Here is a 16,945-nt window from a genome sequence, read left to right as displayed (position 1 = left end):
TTTAAAGGGAAGCCATGCTGCACCACAAACCATGAACCAATTTGTTAAGCAGAAAGGTTCATGGAGATTTCTGAGACCCCATGATCCTTCATGAACCTCCATATCCCAGTTTGTGCCCACCTCTACTCTCCTGCTTTCTTACATAAAAACACTGCTGATTCTCACAGAAGTTTTCAGAAGCACACTGTGAAAGCTCACAGAATCCTAAGGGGACAATTTTTACATGTTTTCAGTCTGGAACTGATCCCCTCAAACTTTCATTTTACTTTTCTATTAAACAACCACAGGCACTTCTGCACTTGTATGCTATAAAACTCTTATTACTAATAAATGACTCACAGAAGAACAGGTGCTTGAGAAGAGTACATGACAGCATTTTAGCTGTCCTTGCTTCATTACTGGGGTGGAGTTCTGATGATACATTACATTATCACAAGGGATCATTCCATAAGTGAAATCTTATAATTGACTGAAGTATCATATGAAACTAGGGGGGTGGACTAGGGGAAAAAACTCTGGCTGTACTTTCCTGCCCCTTAACCAATCTTTTGCTAAAGTCACTTGAAAAGATTATGATTATTAGACCTAACTATGGCCTTTCTTCAAAATAAAATAACATGACATAACTTTCAACCCTGCCACTATTACCTCTTGTTTCTTGTTTGAAGTTTTGCTAATATGCTTCAGTTAATCCTCTCTTAGCCTGAAGGAACTCTAGATCAGTCCTAAAGTTTCGCTCTTGTTTTATCCTCACCGATTACTTAGTCTAATCAAATATATAAGGTTTTGGGAAAACTCAGGAACAGTTTATTGGATCCGCTGTTGTGAGGAGATCATCACATTTACCCATTTACAGAGAAAGCCAAACCCACCCCCATCAGACCGCCTGATAGCTGGGGGGTCTCTGAATTTGTGTGACTGTGAAGCCTTGGGCTGATCTTTTTTCATTATGTGCATGCACCTTGCTCAGAAAGAACAAATAAAGTATTAAGAAATTGTGCAATGCCCTCTGATTCTATGTAACAACACCACACCATCCCAAAGGTCTTTTCTTTTTTAAAGAATCCATTTTAATGATGCCCCTTCCTCTATTGTTCATTCAAGAACACTTTCTTTAAAAAAAAAGTTTTAATTCAGTGGCACCCTTAAGACCAACAAAGTGTAATTCTGGATGTAATTCTGAGTATTAGCTAAACCATATTACCCTTGTATTTCGCTCTTAAAAAAATTCATAACTCCATTGACTTAGAGACTGAGACACAACCGCAGTAAGAAAATAGAGCAAGTGTAATCTCCCTGTTATGAAGCAGTGCCTCCCTTCATTTTCATTCTATTTATGTAGTTTTGAGGTTACTATTGCTGGATCAGGGACAGTGCCAAGTAGCAGTAAAGAAGAAGTCACTTTTGTTGTGCTACAGAAATAATTGTCTATGCTCAGTTCTTAAGAATGTCCTTTAAATTCAATCTCAATGTTAGTTACTTTAGCACTGCACTCATATGTAGTCAATGCTACTTGGTATAATGCCTTGCACAAAGCCAAAGGCTCTATCCAGAATGCATATAAACCATCACATTTTGAATAAGTAAAAAAAAAAATTACAGTGATCATTTTGAAGTTTATCCAGATTCACCAACTTTGAACTTTCTCCTCAGCTCAACAAATGACAAAAAGCCTACACATAATTTATGCTACAGGAGATTTACATGAAATTAAATGAAAGGATTTTTTTTTTGATGTTGTCATACCTGTCTGCCAACATTCTCCTGAAAGGCAGCCTAAGAACAAAGAGAGAAACAACATACAACAATGAGTCAGGCTTGCTTGCAGATAAACACCAGCTTATTTTTTTTAATGGAGCAATATAAATGACCCATGGGCTTTGCTTTTTGGAAATAAAGTTGGGTTTGTTAATAGAATACGTCCTTGAGAAGTTATTGCTTTATGTGCTGATGCTCGTTTAAATCTGCATGTTTCACGCCAACAGCTTTAAGAATCCACATTTATTAAAAACAGACACACCTACAAAACTGGCCTTTTATTGCTGACACAGGCCTTCTCACTAGAAATGAAAAGGCAATACCCTAAGAATATAAGTACTGAGACAGGGTGGTTTTTCAGCCTGCTTCCAGAAAGTTTGTGTGTGGTAAAGTTTTTTAAATTTCTGCAGCAACGACTCTCAAACACTCCTTTCATAAATTTAACAAGGATACAGCAGCTTGGTCAGAGAGCTTCACAGACTTCACTTTCATAATACATTCTATTACTCAACACATTTGTATTTAAACACATTAAAATATCCAGCTTTGAAGTTCCCATGTGTTTTTAGGTTTCAGTCCAACATTAACAGAGAACTGGCAATATGTAGTGAAAGGAAGAATAAGACACAGGTAAACCATAGATGTGGAACATTTTTATTCAGGATACTTCACTGAATTTATTCACATTCATTTTGTAATTTTAAGTACATGGCAGCAAAGTCCATGATAATACTATTAAGTGATCATGTCATCAACTTCCCTAGTGGGAAGAAGTTTAGAAGAGTCTGCTCCAGGTCTAGGGTTGCCAAGTCCAATTCAAGAAATATCTGGGGACTTTGAGGGTGGAGCCAGGAGACTCTGGTGGTGGAGCCAGGAGACATTGGGGGCGGAGCTAAAAGCAAAGGTGTGACAAGCATAACTGAACTTCAAGGGAGTTCTGGCCATCACATTTAAAGGGACTACGCATCTTTTTAAATGCCTTCCTTCCATAGGAAATAATGAAGGATAGGGGCACCTTCTTTTGGGGTTCCTAGAATTGGACCCCCTGGTCCAATCTTTTTGAAACTTGGGAGGTATTTGGGGGAGAGGCACTAGGTGCTATTCTGAAAATTTGGTGCCTCTATCTCAAAAAACAGCCCCTCCCCAGAGCCCCCGATACCTGCGGATCAATTTCCCATCATTCCCTATGAGAATTGTTTATGGAGGTGCATGATGGTTGTGGGGGCGGGGCTTCCCCCGCTAGCCAGGTGGCTGGGGGAGGGGGGAAGCCTGTAAAACCGGGGGATCCCCCTCTGGGACCTGGGGATTGGGAAGCCTATCCAGGTCCCTCACCAGCCATTAGCCAAAATGATCATTTTACCCAACACTCTATCAAAAATTGTACTACTAAAAATTCCAGAATGAAGGTGGCTCCGTATAGTATTAAAGGTGTAAAAAGAAATGTTGTTACAGAATATTTGCGGTCAATATTAGATGTGTGTTCTAATGTGTATTATTTTGTATAATTTATAATGCAAACGGCAGCTAAAAGGGCTGAGAGAAGGGAAATGGCAGGGATGTTTGTGGGGCCTTGGGAAATTTGCACCTTACAGATAACCTAAAAATGCACTTGGGCTGTGCTCTTCCCCAAAGAAGCTGGAGAAAAGCATGCCAGAAAACAGCATACCAAGAACAATTAGAGCATGATGGCATGATGACATTATGTGGCTGCTCCTCCACACCTCAAAAAAGCACTCCAGTTGGCAGCTGAAGGGGGGGATGACTTAAATGGAAATCATCTGACAGAGCACAGCATCCTAGTAAATTCTGGCTTAGCAAATGGGGGGGAAGGGAGCCATCTATACCGAGATATACACACACACAAAAACCCAGAAAAGTTTTTGAAACAGGAAGTCTACCAAATAGTTATGTTCTCAAAAGTAATACACATACATAGAGATGGGCACAACCTGAACCACAAAGCAAAATTTGTCACAAAGTTTGCCATATTTGTAATAGGTCTACAGAAGACAAGAGAATCACAGAAATTGGGGCTGGGCTTTTGGAACTTCTGGCTCACCCTTCCTCTATGCTGGGTCTCATTAGGCTGACAGAAACAACATGGCACAATGACATATTGATCCATGCCAGCACTTGAGTTCTGGCCCAGGTCAGGCAAGTCTCAGCACCTAGTATCACCTGTCATAACTGATGAGGAAGAGGACCAGCCCTGGATGACACTTTCAGGAAGGCCGGAAACAAAAACAAATAAAATGAATTTTAACAGGGATAAATGTAAAGTTCTGCATTTAGGTAGGAAAAATCAAACACATCATTACAGAATGGGGGAGACTTGTCCTGGCAACCGTGCACGCAAAAAGGATCCTGGAGTCTTAGTAGACTATACACTGATAATGAATCAGCAGGCTAAGGCAGTAGCTAAAAAGGCCAATGCGATTTTTGTCTGTATCTACAGAAGTCTAGTAGTGTCCAGACCACATGAAATGATGGTTTCGCTTTATTTCCCTCTGGTTAGACCACACTTATTGTGTTCAGTTTTGGGAACCACAATTTAAGAAGGATATAAACAAGCTGGATTGTGTCCAGAGGAGGGCAACAAAGATGGTGAGGGTGAGGGGTCTGGAGACCAAGCCCTATGAGGAAAGGTTGAAGGAGCTGAGCGTTTAGCCTAAAGAGGTGACGATTGAGAGGTGATATAATCACCATTTTCAAGTACTTGAAAGGCTGTCATATAGAAGGTGGTGTGGAGTTCTTTTCTGTTTTTAAACAATTTTATTAATAACATATGGTTACAATATTTAATTATATCCTTGCTATCTCTAACCCATATGATATTTTCAATCCCCCCTCCCTCCATTACTAGACTTCCGCCGAAGTTATATACTTAAGTTCAATTATAAAGGCACCCCCAACCAATCAAAAATCAATGTCTTTCTTTTCTCCCATTCACATTAAAAAAATTGTCCAATGTCTTTTTACATTCCACTCTTGCTCTATATATTCTCTAAATTTCTTCCACTCCTTTTTAAACAGATGCAAATCATAGTCTCTTAAAGTTCTTGTTAGCTTATCCATCTCACTCCACGATAGAACTTTCACAATCCAGTCCCATTTCGTGTGGAGTTCTTTTCTGTTCCCCAGAAGGTTTGACCAGAACCAATGGTTTGAAATTAAATCAAAAGCATTATCAGCTAAACATTAGGAAATTAAATCAAAAGCATTATCAGCTAAACATTCCCCAGCGGAACAGGCTTCCTCAGGAGGTGGTGGGCTCTCTTTCTTTGGAGGTTTTTAAACAAGAGGCCAGATGGCCATGCTGATTCTGTGAACTTAGGCAGATCAGGGGAAGGAGGGCAGGAAGGGTTGTGTCAGTGCTTAGTTCTCTTTATCATTTCTTAGATATCCAGGGAAATGCTGAGTGCCACTTTGGCATCAGGCAGCTATTTTCTCCAGGCCAATTTGGCCAGGGATCCTGGAGGCTTTTTTGCCATCTTCTGCGCATGGAGCAGAGGTCACAGTCTCTGTGTTGGTGGTGGGAGTTATTTCTACATTTCCTGCATTGTGCAGATGGCTGGGACTAGATGACCCTGGAGGTCTCTTCCAACTATGATTCTATGATTTTATTGCTCAATTGCATTGTACTCCACTGAGGTCTAACCTCACCCTAAACCCTGCTGTGCCCAGGATCTGCCCCCAAATCTCCAGGAACTTCCCAGCAAAGCTGGCAACCCTAAACAACAGTTCAGCTGCATACAGGCATTCCAATGTGTTTCTTATTCACAGTGTAAAAATCTCATTTCTGTATTCTTGAGAAATAATTTAGCCCCTGTAGTTGCAAGCACTGATTTCTTTATCATGAAATGTAGTACCACATCCACTGAACTGTTGTGTTGCTATAAACCAGGGCTTTTTTTGAGCAGGAATGCAGTTCCAGCTGGCTAGGCGTCAGGGGGTGTGGCCTAATATACAAATAAGTTTATGCTGGGCTTTTTCTACAAAAAAAGCCAGTGTGGAACGGTGGTGATGCCCAGGGCTCATTTCCAGTGGGAACGAACAGGAACGATGTTCCGGGAGAGAAGAAACAAAGTATTCATTTATTTATTACCTTATAAGGCCGCGCACATGGTGAAGTTCTCTGAGTCTGTCTCTCCAGCTCTGCTTCTGTTGCAGACAGCTGGAGCTTCACAGGCTACAGTATCGGCTGGCTCACTTGAAATCTGGCCCCACCCCCTCAGCCCTATGAGGCCACACCTGGAATTTCTGCCTGCCTGGCGACCCAAGTGGACTGGCTACTGCTTGGTAAGTTGGGGGGGTGGGGTTCCTGGACTTCTTTGGATAGGGGAGAGGGGACTTCACTTGCATTGCAAGGCAGGGCCCAGGCTCTCTTGCTCTACTCTGCCTCGGTGCATTGGCCTTGGGAGGAGGAGGAGAAGTGGGCTGCTTCATCAAAAGCAAGTGCATCAAGGCAGGGCAGAGTGAGCAGCCCAGGGCTTGCCTTGCAAAGTGCAGCCATTGGCGGGGTGGTTTGCAGGAGAGGGAGGGGATGGGCACCTTCTGCTTACATTGCAAGACAAGCCCGAGGTTGCTTACTCTGCTCTGTCTAGGCGCACTCTCCTCCACTACCAAAGGAGAGGACAGAGGGCTCCCCCCCTTTTGGAGGAAGTGGGCTGCCATTTGTCTCTCTCCTTCCCCAAAGGAGGCAGTCTCCAAGTTTTTCCTGGATATTTCCCCACAAAGTTCAGTTCCCTAGGGGAGAGGACTGTCAGCTTTTCTCCCCTTTATCGAGGAAGTGGGCTGCCATTTCTATCCAAGATATAGGACGGGAAGGGCATATAGTGCCCTTCTGTCCATCATAAAGTACCCACAGCTTACAAGACAGCTGCTAAAGCAATGTGAAATGGTAAAGCAGAAACAAAGGAACAGGGGGAAAAAACCTGTGGTAACCAGCAGGAGAAAAAGACAGACTAAGAAAGCCCAGTCTTGATACTGGCAAAATAAAATTACAGAAGCAACAACAAAATCAATGTAAGGCCTTTTATTGGACCAATTAAATTAGTGCAAAATAAAATTAACCATGAAAGAAAAATGGTTTAAGCTAGAATGCAGTGGCAAGTCCCAGTCAGAGAAACCAGCCGTGACTTTCTGGACTCCTAAAAGATTCTCCAGAAAAAGGTTGTTTTCAAGAGCTGTTGCAAACTTAACAGCCAGATAATCTCCCTGGGATGTGGGTCACAAAAGTGTGGAGTGCAGAGTGAGAAGCCTCTCTCACTCCCCCCCTTGCCTCTCCTTTCTTTCTCTATCTCCCCCTGCCTTCTGTCCTCCATCATTTCCCCCCTCAAAAGTAACTTGACAGGCCATGCATGCCCTCTGGCTGGCATACATCCTTTGTCTTCTTATGGAGATTCCTCCCCACCCTCCACGGGAGGCAAAGAGCCAGTCAGTAGGTAGCCAAGGCCAAGACCTCCCTCCCTACAAGCTGTCCCAAGTCTCTATTTCCTTCCTTCCCTCCATCTATTCTCTCTCTCTATTCCCACCTCTTTCACTCTTTCCTCCCATATGTCTCTCTCCCTCCCCTCCTCTTTTTGTCTCAAAATGTGGGAGCTATTGCTTGTCAAATGCGTCTCTCTGTGAAAGAGTTTGTAGTGGTGGCTGTTAAATGAATACAGGCTGTTTGTGACAGGTGAGCCAGGGAACCAGGTTGTTTGTGACAGGTGAGCTGCTTTTGCTTTTCTAATGACTGTGGTTCTGGATCTTGTATGTCAGAATAGGATCTCAGGAAGAGACACGGTTCAAAAACTTCAGGAAAGTAAGTAAAAGTTGGATTTTTGCTGTGGGATGTAGTTTTGATGGAAGTCTTTTCTCGCTGTTTTCTGTCTGATGCACACTGCTCGTTCACAGTGCTGAGATATTGAGGACTTTGAAGAGTGAGATACTTTCTGTAGCTCAGGCAATTTTTCTCCAGATTACCAGCTCTGAGTTGGGAAATACCTTGAGATTTTGGAATGAAGCCTGAGCGCTGGGTGTTGCCTTCTGACACACTTCCAGTGATGTCAGGGGGTGCGGCATATGCAAATAAGTTATGCTAATGAGTTCTCAGAAAGCCTTTTCTATTAAACGACCCATGGTGATGCCAGAGGGTGTAGCCTAATATGCAAATGAGTTCCTGCTGGGATTTTTTTTCCTAGAAAAAAAGTCCTGGCTATAACTAGTGGATGGTCAGGGTCAAAGTATAGGGACAAGGGTTCTATGTGGAGGTTAACTGCCCTCCTCCTTACAAGTGGAACAGGAAGAGCTCATGTATACCTGGAAAGGGTGTTTGTTCCTGAAAGAGTCAGGAACAAACAGCCATGAACAGCTGATTCTTCTGCTGCATAGCCTTAGTGGGATGCCATAAAGGTAAACATGATCAGCATTTAAAAGTCACAAACAAAATATGAATATGAAAATCATCAGAAAAACCTTAAACAAAATACAGAGTGCTGCCTCTAGTAAAGAGGAACTATGCTTTAATTTTTTTGTATGTGTTTGTGTGTATATTAGCTTGCCTTCAGTTGTTTTAAAGGTAGTTTTTGTTTGGTTTTAATAGCTTTTAAGAGGTGCTTTTATTATGTTTTTGTTAGCTGCCTTGGTGGTTCTGATGTGGGTAGAAAGAAGGGATACAGGTTTTATAAATAAATAAAACATATTTATTATATGTATCTTTTAATATTACCTAAGCAAAACTGCTCCTGGATACATACAAATAAGGACTCGTTATAATTCAACAGCAGCAGTCCATGGGCACAGAGACCTGTACCTAGCCAGCTCCATTCAGAGAATAAAACATCTTATTTGCTATTGACTTCTCAAAATGAAAGTAATGGATAAAACATTTAGCATTTACTTAAATATACTGCAATCAGAATTTGGACTGAGGAGATTTAGGTGAATGTTCCACTTCCAGACAGAAGCACTCTGCCTCCATTTCAATTCCTTAGGAAACAAGGACTTCTTTCACAATGTAGTTTTAAGATTTACACAAGTTCTATAAGAACTATTAACACATTCTTTATAATTAGGCTTAAAGAGATATTGTCAGCAACGAATGCCCTGTTTTAATAGACTTACTTCTAAGCTATTGCCATTTTCCAATTCTTTATTACAAGGAGTGTCAATAGGGCTGGACTTGAAAGGTAGACTGTATGCACTGCTAGCCTGCAGCTATGAGTACAGCATACTCATCGTGGAAGTATCAGTATGATTAAAGCACCAAAGACTGATTTCTTCCAATAAGACATTCCCATTTTCAAGCTATAAAGGTACAGCCTAAAGGAGTACGCAGCTATGATTGCGCCACACTTTTATATATGTCCTTGAGACAGCCACACCAAAAAAGGCAGGGAAGTAGGGCAGTAGTCAAGTTAAGGCTGACAGGCAACAGAAGAGGACATGACTGCCTTCTGAGCATAGAAAAGTAATAATGGACATGCAGTGCAATTCCTGCTGCTGCTCATTAAAGTCTGGAGTTACTTAGGAAAACAGGTTGTTTACCTGTAACTGATGATCTTTGAGTGGTCATCTGTGCATTCACACCCATGGGAATAGGGCGCCTACACTGATCCCAACCTGTACTCTAAAGCCTAAGGGATTTTCATGCCTTTCCCTGATTTACATGTACAGAAGCCCCACTAGACATGCCCACTACGGTAGGCATGGACATCCCACCAGTTCCTTCTTTTTTCACATTTTAAACATTTATTGATAATTTATAGAACACAGAACAAGAATATTAATAAAGAATGCATCATGAAAAAGGAGATGAACATGTACAGAATACAAAGAGTCTCTCTCTCGGCTTGGCTTCGCGAACGAAGATTTAAGAAGGGTGCAGTAGTCCACGTCTGCTGCAGGCTCGCTGGTGGCTGACAAGACCAATGTGGGACAGGCAGGTCCGGCCACAGCGGCTGCAGGGAAAAGTCTGATTTAGGGTTGGTCCTGTAGCAGTGCGATTCTTCCTCAGTCTCCGTTTGTCCTCAAGAGCAGCTATGCGTGTGTTCTCAAAGGAAGAGACAGCCTGGTGGATGGTGTGCCTCCATGCTTTGCGATCTGAGGCTAGGTCAGACCACTGGTGATGGTTGATGTGACAGGTGCTAAGGGATTTCTTCAAGGAGTCCTTGTACCTCTTCTTTGGTGCCCCTCTATTTCGATGGCCGGTGGAGAGTTCGCCATACAGGGCAATCTTGGGAAGGCGGTGGTTTTCCATCCTAGAAATATGCCCCGCCCAGCGCAGCTGCGTCTTCAACAGCAGTGCCTCGATGCTGGTAACCTCTGCCCGCTTGAGGACTTCAGTGTTGGTCACAAAGTCACTCCAGTGGATGTTGAGGATGGTGCGAAGGCAGCGCTGATGAAAGCGCTCAAGGAGTCGCAGGTGATGACGGTATAAAACCCACAATTCGGAGCCATAGATGAGGGTTGTCATCACAACCGCTTTGTAAACATTGATCTTTGTGCCTTTTTTCAGATGCTTGTTGCTCCACACTCTTTTGTGCAGTCGGCCAAATGCACGGTTTGCCTTTGCCAGCCTGTTGTCAATCTCCTTGTCGATCTTGGCATCTGAGGAGATGATGCACCCCAGGTAGCTGAACTGCTGGACTGTCTTCAGAACTGATTCACCCACAGTGATGCAGGGAGGGTGATAATCTTCCTGGGGTGCAGGCTGGTGGAGAACTTCTGTCTTCTTCAGACTAACTTCTAGGCCGAATAGCTTGGCAGCCTCTGCAAAGCAGGACGTCATATGCTGCAGAGCTGATACCGAGTGGGAGACGAGTGCAGCATCATCAGCAAACAGTAGCTCTCGGATGAGTTTTTCCATTGTCTTGGAGTGTGCCTTTAGTCGCCTCAGGTTGAACAGGCTGCCATCGGTGCGATAGCGGATGTAGACACCATCGTCCTCATCTAGATCTACTGCGGCTCTTTGAAGCATCATGCTAAAGAAGATCGTAAAGAGAGTTGGCGCGAGAACGCAGCCTTGCTTTACACCTGTGCCTATTGGGAAGGGCTCCGAGAGGTCGTTGCAGTGTCTGACTTGGCCTCGCTGGTCTTCGTGTAGCTGGATGATCATGCTGAGGAACCTTGGGGGACATCCTAAACGTTCCAAGATTTGCCACAGGCCTTTCCTGCTAACGGTATCGAAAGCTTTGGTAAGGTCGACAAAAGTCACATACAGACCCTTGTTCTGTTCCCTGCATTTCTCTTGGAGCTGCCTGAGAACAAATACCATGTCGGTGGTGCTCCTGTTAGCTCTGAAGCCGCACTGGCTCTCTGGGAGGAGTTCTTCTGCAATGGTGGGCACCAGTCTGTTCAGGAGTATTCTGGCAAGGATTTTGCCTGCGATGGAGAGCAGGGTTATCCCCCGGTAGTTGGAGCAGTCTGACTTTTCCCCTTTGTTCTTGTATAGGGTGATGATGATTGCATCTCGAAAGTCCTGTGGTAATTTGCCTTGTTCCCAGCAGGTGACAAGTACTTTGTGAAGTGAGCTATGTAGTACTGTGCCCCCATGCTTCCAGATCTCTGGTGGAATTCCATCAACTCCTGCTGCCTTGCCACTTTAAGAGTGCGATGTATGGTAATATACAGTGGGGCAAAAATTACAGTAATCCAAAAGTACAATAAATTTGAAAAATATTTAAAATCAAATATTAAATATAAGTTAGAGTTAAATAAGTATATAGGCAAGTAAACGGAATGTCGCCCTTCCCTGTGTCATAGCTGAAGTCAGTGCTTGTGAGACAGGCTAGAAATAGGGCATAGACAAGTGTATTGGATTGTGAGATGGATCTCACAAGACTCCATATTCTATGAAAGGTAACCATTTTTCAGAAAACTGCAAGCCTTTTGGAAATAAGTCTGATTGTTGTAAACAATCCATAATCTTTTCCATAATGAAGCGCTCCCATACTTCTGTAAGCCAAGCAATTCTAGAGGGGGTTAAAGGGGCTTTCCGGTTTGACGCTAGAGAGCAGGGGTGTCAAACTCATTTGTTATGAGGGCCAGATCTGACATAAGTGAGACCTTGAGGAGCCGGGCCATGTCGGGTTGGGCCGAGCCACATTGGGTCGGGCCATGTGTGTACCTATTTAAGATTAGGTAGCAGAGATATAAATGTTTATAAAGAACACAAACACAGATATTTTTTGAAAAAACTTAAAACAGACTTAAAATGTTAGAGCTAATTTGTCTTAAGGATGCTTTCTTTGTATTTCTCCCATGTTATCCAGAGAACGGGGCAAAGGAAGCTCTGGCTCTTTCCTTCCTTCCCCAGGAGACTGGGGGGAGGAGCCTCAGCAAATGGAGAAAATAGAGGTTTTGCTCTGTAGCTCCTGAGCAATTGAGCAAGCCTTGCAAAGCGAGCTGTGATGCAGAAGGAAGCAGATGACAGCCAGCTGCTCAAGGGCCAGACAGGAGCCCTCTGGGGGCCTGATTCAGCCCCTGAACTGCATGTTTGACACCCTTGCTGTAGAGGCTTTTGTGGCCACCAGGAGTTCCCATCTGATTTTCTGAATGAGTCCCATATATTCAGAAATATCAATTCTGGTCTAAGAGGAATTGAATAAGATGTAATGATTTGGATCTCTTGGAAGAGGTCAGACCAGAAGTTCTGTAGCACTGGGCATTCTCACCAGCAATGGGCATACATTCCAATATTGCTACATTTTTTCCAGCAAAGAGGCAAACTTGAATTGGAAAACGAGACAAGTCTGTTGGGTGAGATGTACCATGGACTCAGGATTTTAAAAGGTTGCAATCTTGTGCTAGTTACAGGAGAGATAAACAGAGATGAGGAGTATATGTCAGACCACTGTTCGACAGAGAAAGAAGCATTGCACTCAATGCCAGTTAATTTGATGACCCAATGGTTTGTCACTGTCAAGACATATTAATGTGCCATAAACCACTGATATTAGTCCCTTGTTAGTGTTGTCTGATGGGTCCATCAATCTTTCAAAGGCAGTTGCAGGAGAAGAAATGATTTTTGGAAAATTGAGAATAGTCGAGGTGAGATTCAATTGGAGGTACAAGTACCATGGCATAATGCAGCCAATTTTGTGTTCCAACTCAGTTTCGAACAGTAACCCTGTAGTAGACTGCCAGTTCCTTCTCACTGCTGTGTGATCCCAGAAAATCCGGAGGACTGACAGCAGAGGGGAGGGCGGTGTGAATGCACAGATGTCCACTCGAAGATTATCAGTTACAGGTAAGCAACGTGTTTATCTTCTTTATGGTCTCTGTGCATCGCACCCCATGGGAGAATAGCAAGTTCACGCATACCTGGAGGATGCTGCTGACAGGACCTCAAATGCAAGCCAAACACAGTGTGCTGATGAAGATGGATGTCCGGGTGCAAAGCCTCACAGAGGTATGTCTTGCAGATCTCATGCGGCACAGTGCCTCAAAGGAACGGTGTAGATGGGGCAAGTGCTCTCATAGAGTGGTGATGAATTGGCCCTGGCAGCAGGCATTTGGCTAGGAGACAGCAGCTCTTGATAATCCCTGAAAGCCATTTAGAGCAGGAGTGCTGAACTCATTTGTTCTGAGGGCTGGCCCTGACATAAAGGAGACCTTGCTGGGCTGGGCCACATGTGTCAGACAATGTAATGCCAGGTAGCGGAAATATCAACTTCATAAAGGACAAAAACACAACGATTTTTTAAAATTTAAAACAAAACATACTTAAAAGATCTCTGATGAGTGACACCTCTTGCTCTGACTTACTGTATCAAAATCTGGAGACAATGTCTGTGCTGTAGCAGTCTTAGTATACTGTTCAGGTGCTGTTCAGGTGTGCATCTGTAAGATGCAAACCTACTTTTGATTTATTGACATTCATTACAGAAATCTCATGGTCAATGCTTTGAGCCTCAGACCCAGGGGAAAACATGAAATGGCTGGGCATTGGGAGCTTTTGTACATAAGCTGCTTCATGTGCTGGTCAAGAACATGTGAAGTCATCATGACAGACTGAGGACTACAGTTTTTCCCAAAGAAATAACTGCAACTCTTATGATGCAATGCAAGAATACAGAGACAGCCTTCTCAAAATGAAAGTTATGGATAAAATATTTAGCATTTTTTTAAGTTTACTGCAATTAGAATTTGAACTGAGGCGATTTAGGTGAAATTTTCACTTCTAGACATACTCACTCTGTCTCCGTTTCAGTTCCTTAGGAAACAATGACATCTTTCACAATATAGTTTAAGATTTACACAAGTTCTATATGAACTATTAACGTGTTCTTTATAATTAAGCTTTTTAATAGTCAGGGCGGAGCCTCTCCACATGAATGGGAAATTAACTGGGTTTCAACCAGAGTTGGATCTTTTGTGTGTATAACCCAAGGATGGTGATCTTGAAGGTGGATAGTTTCCAGAATCCTTAGTGTTGATGATGAATTCCCCTAAACAACAACAAAAAAACAATGCTGTTATTTTATTATTTATATAATTTCTGCTTATTGTATTCATTGCCATGCAGCACTGCCCAAAAAGGAATATTTGCTTTTCTTCATAACTGTATCAAAATGACAGTAACATGCAGTAATAATAAGAAATATAATTTTGCTCAAACGTGACAATTCAAGGCACTCTTTAAGAAATATGATTAAATAAAAATGTTTACCAACCTGAAGATCCTGGCCTGTTCAAACATGCTTCTGTTGGCATCTTCATCATAGCACTTCTCATGATGTTGCCTCATTCGGGCCACCAGACCTTGCATTTCTTTGTTGCAGTGTTTGCATTTTGCACGGATGCCTGCCTTACCAATAGGTAGAGGAACTTCATTAAACTGGGTCTCTTTTATGGCCTGCTGCCATTATAGGTTTTCTCCTCGAGGAAAAGAATAACGTGATAAACCTCGGGTTATACACACAAAAGATCCAAAGTCTTGTGGAGTAATCTGCTCAAAAAGTTTCACTTTCATTTTTACTGCTTGTCCCTCCCTCCTCACACTTAAGTTTCTTCTTGTGCAGATCTATTCCACTCCAAGCAATCGTTTTCTATTCATTGAACTTTTTGAAACCTAGCACTTAAGGGGTTGATTCTGTGTGCGTAGGTTTGTAGAACAATGAGATTAAGGTCTTTTTCTCAACTCTGTTCATTTTATAACATTTTTGCTTTGTAGAAGAGGCATGTGATCTCTGCAGACACAAATTACAGTTTTGAGAACTGCAAAACCAGGCATCTGTGTTCTGTGATAATATCTTGTAGACAGAGAAACTGCCCAGTAATCTTACAGAAACCTCTGAAAGAGCATGACATTGTGAATGGCTTAATAGAATTTATTACCAAAAAATGTAAACATTGCATGACTATACAGCCTTATGCTTCAGAATTAAAAACCAATCCTTATTTCATGATGGAATAACCTTTGGATGATTAAATATTTTCCTCAAAAAGCATTTTATTTTAAAAAATCCGATTTAAATTTTTAAAAATCTGATTTAAATAAAAAAAATCTGATCTAAATTTAAAAAATCCAATTTTTTTTTATTTTTTTTAATTGATTTTTATCCACCCTGCATCCAACCCCGTTGTTTAGTAAAAGCAATTTTTTTTGCAGGGAAGTCATGCAAAATTTTGGATATTTGATGAATCTGTTCAGACCCCAGAGGTCCAGGATAGACCCTGGTCCTTCTCTGGAACCGTGTACTAGGGATAGAAGTCCTTTCCTCTCTGACTCGGGGGGACATGCTCTATCACCTTTTTGTTGAAAAGGTCTGCACCTCTTCTAGGAGAACTCGTGAAGGTAGTGTGGCAATGAAGACTGGAGATCAACTCTACTGCATAGCCCTTCTCGATGGAGATGACCCAGTGGTCTGATGTGATTCACTTCCAGGATGGTAAGTATGGGTCAGCCTTTGCTGTCATTCAGACCATTACCAGGGAAATGGGTGTTTACCATCCCCAGCCCCCTGCAGCTTGGGTCCATATGTACTGTCTGCTGTGTGGACAGTGTTATGCCTAGACCACTCCTCCCTCTAAGGACTAAGTCTGGTACCTTGGAAAAAGTTGATAATAGGCTACCTTCTCTCTTAACATCCCACAGGGTCATTCATTCTAGACTCTTCCCTGGTCTGCAAATAGGATCACAATAGGTCCTATAGTCACATGGAAGGCATGTCATCAAATATTGGCCAGATGGTTGTCTGGGAAAACCGATCCTAAAGATGCAAAGGACTGAGTTTTGGCAGTACTCTTCCTTCTTTCAAATTCATCAATGCCAAAGAATAATTTCCAGAAAAGACAGTACAACCAACCCATTTCCCCACCTTGCCTGATTTCCCCTTACCTGGTATATCCTATGTGAGTCCACAGTCAAAACCATTTCAATCCCATAACACCCCTTTGTAATAGTTTTCATGCTATATCTGTTAGAGGTCTCTAAACACAATAGTCATTTTCACATGAATGTTACATTGCATTTGCAACCCATGGGAAAGTTATGAAGCTTTCTGGTTCAAATACATTATTTCATTCACCCCATCACAGCATTGCTCTAGGAACTATCACATGATAGCCAGGAGCAGCCCTAGGGCACATGGCACCCTAGGCAAAGCCCCCCCACTGCCCCCCTCCTCCATGGCACCTGCCCCACCGCCCACACCCTTCCTCCTTCCCCTCCCCCGTGGGCTGCAGGCAAAGCTGGAGGAGGATGGAAGGGTTCAGAAGACAGCAAAAGGCAGGGGGGTTAAGGAGGGAGGGGGCAGTGATGGCACCCATCTGAGGGTGACCGTGGGGAGTGAGGCAGGCACCCACCAGACTGAGTCGCCCAACCTGCAGCCTGACAAGCTTCCACTGCCTGATGAGCTTCCCTCCAGCCACAGCAAGCAGGGCAGGGCCACACCAGGCTTTTGCTTTCACTCTCCACCACAGGAGGGAGGAAGCGGGGCAGGGTGTGGGTGGACAGCTGAGTGAGCGAGTGAAGTCCTCTGCAAAGGCGTTCCAGGGTGAGAACGATCGATGTCGTGGGTTTTGGAAGGGAGGCAAGGAAAGGAGGAGGCAGTGCAGGGAACAGCCAAAGATGGCTGCAGCTGGTAGCGAACTCATGCATTTTAGGCATTTGCCTATAGGCTGGTGCCGAGACGGGAAGGCCCAATTCGGTAGCAGTGGCAGCGCTGGCCCTGGTCATAGTTCAAATATCCAGGGGACA

At 43.2% G+C, this 16,945-nt stretch overlaps 1 protein-coding gene across 1 annotated transcript in view; it reads right to left on the bottom strand.

Moving 5' to 3' along the window:
* The window catches only part of TBCD (tubulin folding cofactor D), a 275,953-nt gene that overhangs the window by 122,865 nt on the left and 136,143 nt on the right, over positions 1-16,945 (bottom strand). Inside the window, exon 16 of the mRNA XM_060253390.1 lies at positions 1,747-1,776. Coding sequence (XP_060109373.1) covers positions 1,747-1,776 — 30 coding nt within the window. The remainder of the gene's footprint in view (positions 1-1,746; positions 1,777-16,945) is intronic.

This window comes from Heteronotia binoei, chromosome 13 (genome assembly GCF_032191835.1).
Source record: "Heteronotia binoei isolate CCM8104 ecotype False Entrance Well chromosome 13, APGP_CSIRO_Hbin_v1, whole genome shotgun sequence".
In the NCBI taxonomy this organism is placed as follows: Eukaryota; Metazoa; Chordata; class Lepidosauria; order Squamata; family Gekkonidae; genus Heteronotia; species Heteronotia binoei.
Note: the sequence above shows the minus strand (reverse complement) of the source record. Positions and strands in the feature narration are given on the sequence as shown.